This window comes from Suillus subalutaceus, assembly GCF_016647625.1.
Source record: "Suillus subalutaceus strain FC151 chromosome Unknown DFJ58scaffold_859, whole genome shotgun sequence".
Lineage (NCBI taxonomy): Eukaryota > Fungi > Basidiomycota > Agaricomycetes > Boletales > Suillaceae > Suillus > Suillus subalutaceus.
The window spans coordinates 1-8,813 of NW_024541108.1; the positions used below are offsets into that span (position 1 = coordinate 1).

Here is an 8,813-nt window from a genome sequence, read left to right on the forward strand (position 1 = left end):
AGTCAAACACCCATGTATCAAGTCACCCACCCACCAAGTAGAACATGTCTCAGGCGACCCTGACACGCCTCCAGTGCACCCTATGGCGCCTGAGGTCGCACATGTCACGCACTTTGAGGCACTGTATATTCACCTTCGCTCATTTCGCCTTTTTCGCTTATGTCGCATTTTTCACTCTCATTGAGTTTTTCATCAGTTGCTAATGCTTCGCCTTTGCCTTCATTTAAGCTTACCATCATTCCCTCACTCAGGCGCCACAGTCGCGCGCCTCACGCCTTAATTCACGCGCCTAAGGCGCCCATCATTACATCAAAGTTTTCCCTCCATCGCATTTTTACCACTTTATCATTTTTAAATTGCATTCCTCACATTCATCATGACCCATACTTCAATCAGCCATTCAGGCGCGACTTAGGCGCGCGCCTGACACACATACATCCGCCTACATCATCCATCATTACATTTAACATTGCACCATCTGTCCTTATTCACATTTTTCGCATTTTTCGCTTATCGCATCCATAACATCCTTTCATTTTATATCAAGTACCATTCATTCATAATCAGGCGCCTATGTCGCCTTGATATATCATTCATACTCATCATTCGCGTCACATTCACGCCTAATTTCACTGCACATAGATCACTCACTAACGCATTTTCGCTATTTCAGCCTATCCTCGCGCATACAGAGGATATAATCATTTTCGTGCCTAAATGCGCTAACGCGCCAGCATCGCCTATCGCCTATCGTGCTGTAGCGCCTTTCAACCACTGTCGCCTCGCCTCGCCTTGGCGCGCGCCTAATAGGCGCCACCAAGTGCAAGAGTTCATCCCACCAGTCACTAGTCCGCCACTATCGGCGAGTTTGAAGAAGATTGGTTTATACCTGGTTGAAAAAGTTGTTGCAAAGTCTTGAAGATGAAGAGTACACCATTCCCTGTCGCTTAACACTGTCGCCTCACGCGCTTTCGCCTCGCGCCTCATCCGCTTCAACCGCTTCAACCATCATTTTCGCGAAAAATCACCATATACCGTGTTTTTCATAGCATATAGTTTGTTTTACCCTGGTTTTTGTCCAGCGCTTTTCTCCTTTCATTTTTCTCATCATTACATCGCCTCAAACACTAATAAAAACACTGACATATATACTCATAGATCCGCTTAGCAGAAAACAACAAAAACAACAAAACAACTATAGACTCGTGCCCACCTAACCCAGTAGGATATTATTTTCGCTTCTAACGCATGCTGTGGCACCATGCACATTTACCTTTGAATAGTCCCCTATAGCGCCTCGTTCTCGCGCCTTTCGCCTTATTCCCGCGCCTTAGGCGCCTCACGCGCGCGCTTTTTGCGCTTAGCGCGATAGGAGGACATAGATGTTGATAGTTGCATGAAGAAGACAAGACGGACAGGACATCCGCAAAAGTTCACCATTTCATTTTCGCTTTTTCACCTATAGTTTTACTCATATCATTCAATCCCATAGCACCTAATTTTTAGCGCGCATAGTGGGACTTGGTTTGGACATGGGATGGACCGCTTTCACAACACACAGTTTCGCCTTCTACGCCTTGGAGATCATTGGACATTCGCCCCTTCACATTCCCTGCATAACGTGACGCATACGCGACATCCGCGATATACGCGCTTATCACGCACATCCGTGCACCTCAGGCGCCTAAAGCGCGAATGTTCCCGCGCCTTACACAGCACATTCGCGCCATACTTGCATCATCAGCTGTCGATTGCCATCATGAGTTTACACCCTTACATCGTCTTGAAGTCACGCTATCGCTTGAATACCGCATTCACGCACTTCCGCTTTGCACGCGCGAATGTTCCAGCGCTTCGCGCGCCTATGTCGCCTTGTTCACGCGCCATAGACATGTCACTCTCGCCTCACTGCAATCATTCTCCATACCATTCAGCCAGTTGCTATCATTGCATCCCCGCGCTTACACTGTGTTTGCATACACCAGAGTCACTTCGCGCATTCCGCTGTTCTACCGCGCTTTCACGCCCCTATGACGCCTTACGCCTGCGCCTTTCCCGCGCTTAGCGCGCCATAGTTACACCAGTTTTACTTCATCACATTCACCTCAGCCACACTCGCATAACACTCCTCTCTCATCACATACCTCCATTGCAACTTCGCTTGAGTTCACCACTTGATGCACTGACTGGGGACACTCAGAATTTAAGCCCCCAGGAGATGTAGAGACTCGATCCTGGGTAGCCTCACAATGGCACATATTGCAACATAGGTCGAGTCTACAGTATCATGCATGTAACACGACACTTGTGCGATAAACGCGACGTTCGCGCGACGCGCGCGACTTAGGCGACACTTCCGCGACATAGGCAACACTTGCACGACTTGCGCGACTTGCGCGCACTTTAGGCGAATTTTCCCGCGCCTAAGCGCTATAGGGCGCCTGACTTCCCACTGTGTTTTCCCATGTCCAACCAAGTTCCCAGGTATGCATTTCTCCATTTATCATTTATTTCAACATCGTACCATGTTTATTTTCACTTGGTACACATTTTTCATTACACATTTTTTTACTTTACAGAACACACATTACCACGGACCACCATCATCATAGACAGTCACCATCTCCGAGTTTTTATTATGTTTTGAATAAATCATCGCAAGCCTTAGTAGCAGTTAGCTCTAGTGGCCATATCCGCATCAGTTGTCTTATCAGCATCTCAGTACACGTCTTAACATCTCACTATCGCTCGCATACCGCTTTCACCCAGTTCCGCTTTTCGACGCGCGACTTTCCCGCGCTTCGCGCGCCTATAGCGCCTTTGTTCCCGCGCTTTCGCCTTATCACGCGCTTTGCGCATTCCCCCTAGAGTTGACCAGTGGATATTTGCTTTCTCCGCTTCCCCTAAGGGACGAACATATCGCACTCATATTTTCCTCCCTTCAACAATTATATCAGCTGCACCCTCAGCTGAGTTGAAGATCCTTCAACGTGCCCATCATGTCCTGAGGCCACAACACTCACCAAGTAATATTCTCCCTTAGCGCCCTCTGAAATTTGTCTGGCACCCTTATGCACCGATTCTGCTGCTTATGTCTCCTGCCACTGAGCTAGAAATTCCTCTCCCCGCCAACAGCAGCAACAATGGCAATGAAGACAAACAGAAGAAGGCGTTGTTGAGAGCCCTATTAGTTAATGGATTATGGTCATAGTGTATTTGTAATTCGTATATTAGTTTTCAATTTTGATTCAATCATCGGAATTTTATCAGAGCAGTTGAAACCACATTGAAGTTTGGTAGAAATAATATAATATTATGGGAAGATAGCTTAGTGATTGGAACCGTCTTTGAACACCTTGTAATGTATAGAGTCTTGGCATTTTTGCGTTGCCTTGGAAGGCACATACAAGACCAAATTGGTCACTGCCAACCGGCTTGTGGCAATTTCGGGTGCTCTTGGAAGTTAGTCGTAATGCCACCGGCGAATTGAGGCCTTTCAATCCATTTTAAGGCATGGCAACCCAAAATAGATATTTCCGACAACTCTACAGTACTGGACAATCCCGGCAGCTCAGACACTTGAAAGATGATCTCCAAAGAATATAGAGCAGTGCAGATCTACAAAAATATCAATCCTCTCGACTTGCCGCCTCTTCAATTAAGCAAATCTAATGGAACCTGTGCTGTTGTGTCCCCCGAAGATGTGATTATCAAGAGAGTTGGCACGAGTCTCCAGTGCATGTTAAAGCATGAATACAGTGATGTTTACAATGGGGTGACCCCATCATAAACATCACCATACAAGTTGCTGCAAAACTCATGAAGGAGAGAAATCTGTGCTTGGCTGGTTTGACGCCACAAGAGGCTCTGCAGTCAATGAGGGTTGAGCTCAAGGAGTATTGCAAAGGCACAGATCCTTTCATCTGCAAGCCTCGTAAAAACGAGAATGTTTGGGATTGGTGGCTAGCGGCTGTCCAGAAAGATGAAAACATGCAGGTTCTTGAGGTGATAAAGTCACTTACTCAATTGGTTCATTTCACTCAACTCTTGTTCTTGTGTCAGGCTCTTGCGATCAAGTTATATTCTGTGGTACCGGTGTCAATGGCTGATGAGAGGACTGTGTCAACCATAATGTGGCTCACTAGTCCTACTCGGAGCAGACAAGACATTGCAACATTAAAAGAAACCAATCAAATTCGCCAGTGGCACCGCTGGAAACCTGATGTAAGTTACCTTTGCTCATTCGGACTATTGAAAGACTGACGTACATCCAATTCAGTCAGCGGCATCAAAAACGGCTCCTTTGGTTAAATGGCGTGATATGCATGCAACCATCATTGGTGATCAATAACCTGAGAAGCTAATGGTCATTCCACCACCTGCCCGATCACCTATGACAAGAGATGTCGCAATTCCAAGCTGACAGCTGATGCTGCGACTTCATTGACGACACCAATGGATGACGAGTGGCAGATATGGGAGTCTGCAGAGTAGATTACAGTCAATTAGGTGAAATTCACCTGCAAATTAACACAAATTAGTGTCAAAAAGCAGAGCCCCCGAACCCCTGTCAGTAAATTTGTGTGAATTTCATGTCATTCACACCTGTAAATTTGGCCCTCTGCGAGGGCCATGCTAATTTGCCCATCAAGCAGACGCCATACCCTAATTCCTGGAACCCTAACGTGCATGTTTACATTCAGTTTCTCTTTGTGCTGCTTCAACTGAGATCATGCCATCCGACTGGAACATACAGCCATCAGCACTCCCTTCGAAAACATAAAACGGAACTAGACATACAATGAGCTTATCCTCATACAACTTCAAGACAGGACTCCTGGTATGAATTTTTTTCGTACATAAGCGGCTGCATGAATGCTGGTTCATCAAGCTCATTTAATTATTTAATTATTAAAAATAGGTACATTCAAAATTGGGCGCACACGCACATAACCCCTCGCACAACACACCCCTTCTAAAAATGGTAGTCTTAGATAACTGTCGGACTTCAAACAAAACCTTCTGGCATGGCCAGCCCAGGAATCACCTAGGACAAAGCCAATGCCCCAAGAGGCGGATGCATCAACAAAGATGGGAGTTGGCAAGGGAGCAGGAGGAGCCATGATGAGCATGCCACAGAAGGGCCGAGCTAACTGATCACGCCACCAGGCAATGTCCATGAGGACCTCTGCAGGGATGGAATGGGTAGCAAGAGAGTGGGCATTTGGACGGAAGCGGCTGGAGAAGTGATAGAGGGAAGGGAGATGTGTGTGGCTGGAGGTGAGGATGACCGAGCAGTGATTAAGGGTCCCAACCACTACTTCGACGTCCCTTCTTGAGATCCTGGCACCCCTGACCCAGATGGCGAGGCAAGCCAGGTATTTAACCTTCTTGCCCTCAGGAAGCTGCACAGATCGGCCAGGGATGTCCCAGTTGAAACCCAGGTAGGGGAATGCAGAGGCGAAATCACGGTGTGGGTACAACAACTCTGCTAAGGTGCAATGCAGAGCAAATGAAAGAAATAATAATGCTCTAAGCTCTGGGTGGGAGATAGAGCTATACTCTCTCTAAGTGTTGGTCGAGGTGTGATGCGAATTGTTTGACCCAGGGAAGCAGATGGCAGCAGAGAAATGATCCAAAGCACACTAAATGAGCGCCTAAGGGGGCGCCTAAGTGCACAAAGCGCTGGGGAAGCGGCTCTCAATGCAAGACAATGTCTATAGGAAGTGGAATAATGATTGTGGCTCTAAAGTGCGGCTCTATACTGGTGCTCAGTGGTAGTAGATGGGTGGTAGTAGGTAACAGAAGAGAAGTAAGTAATGCCTCCTTGGCTCAACACAAAATGAACCATAGTGAGGTAAAGCACTATGTAATAGCTACTGGGACCATGAGAAATGGTGCCATACAATGTAGGTAATAATAAAAGGTACATGAAATAGTAAAAATAGCAAACTAATGTGTACCTGTGGGCTGGATGGACAGTGGATGGATACTCCAGGATGATGGGCGACGCAGGGTGCTTAAGCGCGAGAAAGCGTGCAAGGCGTGCGCGGGGGAATGCTGCGGCTAGTGCGGGAGAGTAGTGCACTTATGGTACACTTCATGGGAAAGTGGGGCGCTCTATAGGGAATGGGTAGATATGATGATGGTGCAAGCCTGGCAGTGATGCCCAGATGTCCTGAGTCGTGGTATAGGCCATATGCAGCTGTAGGGGCATGAGCCTCGACAGCAGAACTTGGGAACAGACCAAGGCCACCCCAGATAGTCTGCTGTGGACCAGATGATGGAGGCATCCATGGTGAAGGTGAAAGAGCCGTCTGGGTTTAAGTGAGTGGGGGTAGCGAAAAAAAACAGGAAGTCGTCAGCCCATTTTAGGATGTCCTTGAATGATTTGAAATGGAAGATGGCAATGATGCCGTCTGTGGAGCGGCCAAATATACCTGACGAGCTGGAGGCACCAAAGCAGGTGTTGTGGTCAATGTGGACTTGCCCATCCCAGGAAATGGTGACGTGAAGACGGTCTTCCAGGGCAATAGGCATCCGGAACAGTGGCCTCTGTGCCCAGAGATGTGTTTGTGACAAGGAGGAAGCATTGGGCAAAAGTGCCCCAGTCACAAGAGAAGGCGGAGGAGTCAATCTCCAAGTTGATGGACCTCAGGTCAGGGTGATTACGGGGAAATGAGTGGTCCTGAATAAGGTGCAATTTGCCAGAATTGGGATTGAAGACCACACCAAGTGGCGAGGAGCGGAAAGGGCCAAAGAGCTGTTCAAAAAGGGCCGGGTCATATGGGTCAGAGTATCTACCAGCAACTTCATTCAAGATGTGGGTATTGATAATGTTGGGGTGCTCTAGGGCAGACCGATGATTGGGGGGCAAGAAAGTAGAGGTAAGAGATGATGAGACACCAAGATGAAAACCATCGCGGATGCCAGCAACCACATCAGAGTAAGACTCAAGAACACCTGCTTCACGGACCAGACCCTCCCACTTCTGCCAGTGAAGGGGGGTCACGATGGGAAAGAAGTGGTTACGCAGGGTGGGATTGAGCATTATGGTCTGTGGACCCGCAGCAAGAGCAGACATGAGAGAACATGCACCCGGAGGGAGGATTGGTGCACCTGTCATATACCATATATCCGGTTACAGATCCGATGATCTGGATCTCAGATCCGATCCAGATCCGATGAACATATCCGTCGTCCGGTCCACAGATCCGCTTTGATTCTTATTTCATTTCCTGTTCATATAACTCTAACTATCGTTCATCTCCTTTCGGTATTCCTGTACACCGGTATACCGGTTATCCTTTACTTGCGCTTTGCTTACTTCCGCTTTGCTTACTTCCGCTTTGCTTACTTATCCGCTATGCTTACTGATCCGCTACACTTACGAATCCGCTTTTTACTTGTACTTCATTCCCGGTTCATGATTCGTGATCCATCCAACTTACCAATACGCTCCACTTAGACTTTGCTTATGGATCATTCCGTTAGCTATCCGTAGTATAAAAACCTTTGTATATGCGCTGTAGTAGATCAGTTCGAATATCATCTTAGATTGCACTCATTCCGTCTGGACTCTGAGTCCCTCCGTTATCCATCCGGACTTGAGTACGCTACTCTTGTCTACTCCGAGACTTAGGATAGATTCCTATAGTCTACATATCCGCCTCTGTCTTCGGACAGTCCTCAACCCGTTAGTTTCTAGTCCGGATCCGATCCGGATTGGCCGTTACTCTATATACGCGATACTTTAGCTCTCTGAAATAAGGGGCAAGACTCGGGAAAGGGGCACAGCGCACGAGCTGAGGCCGAAGCCCTTCGGATCCGATACTACTTGAGTACGGTCTTAACAGCACCCCTTGGAGCCGTTGAAGAAGAAGCAAACTGAGATGTTGCCAGGACCCTTCCAGGCACCTTGAGCATCTTTGACGAGCCAGCTGTTGTCAACAGAAGGGCATTCTTTGGGGCAGTGGAGCTCCCCGCAGAACCAGCAGAGGGACGTGATGCAAAAGGAAGAAGAGGTGGGCTTATCCCTGGAGTCTGCAGCAGCCTCCCTCCAAAAGGAGGTTTGGGCAGGATGAGGGTGCTTTCTTGAGGGAGCAGAGGATGGGGAGGCAGAAGGGTGGGCTGGAGCAGCCAGAGGCTTGCTCACAGAGGTGCTGGAGCTCATGTGGACCATCATATGGTCGAACTTCACCATGTGTTCCTCGTGCTGCTGATCAAGGATGGACTGCCACACACGGACCTGGAAGACACTGGGGTCGAAGTCACCAGAGTGTTTAGGGAAGGCCATGTGAAGGGACTCGTCATAGATTAGGTATGTGGCAAAGGCCGAGTATACATTGGGGTGGCCAAAGATCAGGTCATGGTGCTTCTGCCAGGAGGCAGTGATGGCAATGCGGTCAGGAGAGGTAAGGTAGGAGGAGATGAGCAGGACGAGGTTCTGAGATGCCTCACGGAAGTTGGCAAAGGACAGGCTGCATTCCATAGCACAAGACTCTGCCTCAGTGCGCTTGACCAGCAGGTCAGTGGAAGGACAGAGCTCAAATAAAGGGAAGTATGAGCGCCAGCCTGACTCCATGATATCGATGTGCTTGGCATGGTGGCCAACAGCACGGGGGTCGAGGAGAGTGCCCTGAACCGGAGCTTGGTGGGATTGCAGAGCACGAGAAATGTGACTCTGAGCCAGAGCATATGGCATGAGAGGTGGGAAGTCACGCAGGTAACCATCTGCGAATGCAGTTAGAACAGGACAGCAGGTGGTGCGAAGGCAGCAAAGAATAATGGGGGTGGAGCAAAGGCCCCAGAAA

The 8,813-nt window shown here is 48.4% G+C and overlaps 2 protein-coding genes across 2 annotated transcripts; one reads left to right on the plus strand and one right to left on the minus strand.

Annotated features, from left to right (window-relative positions):
- The first annotated feature begins 3,636 nt into the window (after positions 1–3,636).
- On the plus strand, positions 3,637–4,413 carry DFJ58DRAFT_834835 (uncharacterized protein). The gene is given in 3 exon segments (XM_041392239.1): positions 3,637–3,777; positions 3,790–3,817; positions 3,899–4,413. 1 exon segment carries the CDS (start codon positions 4,102–4,104, stop codon positions 4,261–4,263), a length of 162 nt encoding a protein of 53 aa, XP_041234581.1. The 5' UTR covers positions 3,637–3,777; positions 3,790–3,817; positions 3,899–4,101; the 3' UTR covers positions 4,264–4,413.
- Positions 4,414–7,849: 3,436 nt separating this feature from the next.
- Positions 7,850–8,704, minus strand: DFJ58DRAFT_740016 (uncharacterized protein; the record flags this gene model as incomplete). The annotated part of the gene is made up of 1 exon (XM_041387067.1): positions 7,850–8,704. The coding sequence occupies one exon, from the start codon at positions 8,702–8,704 to the stop codon at positions 7,850–7,852; it is 855 nt and encodes a 284-aa protein (XP_041234582.1).
- Positions 8,705–8,813: the final 109 nt, after the last annotated feature.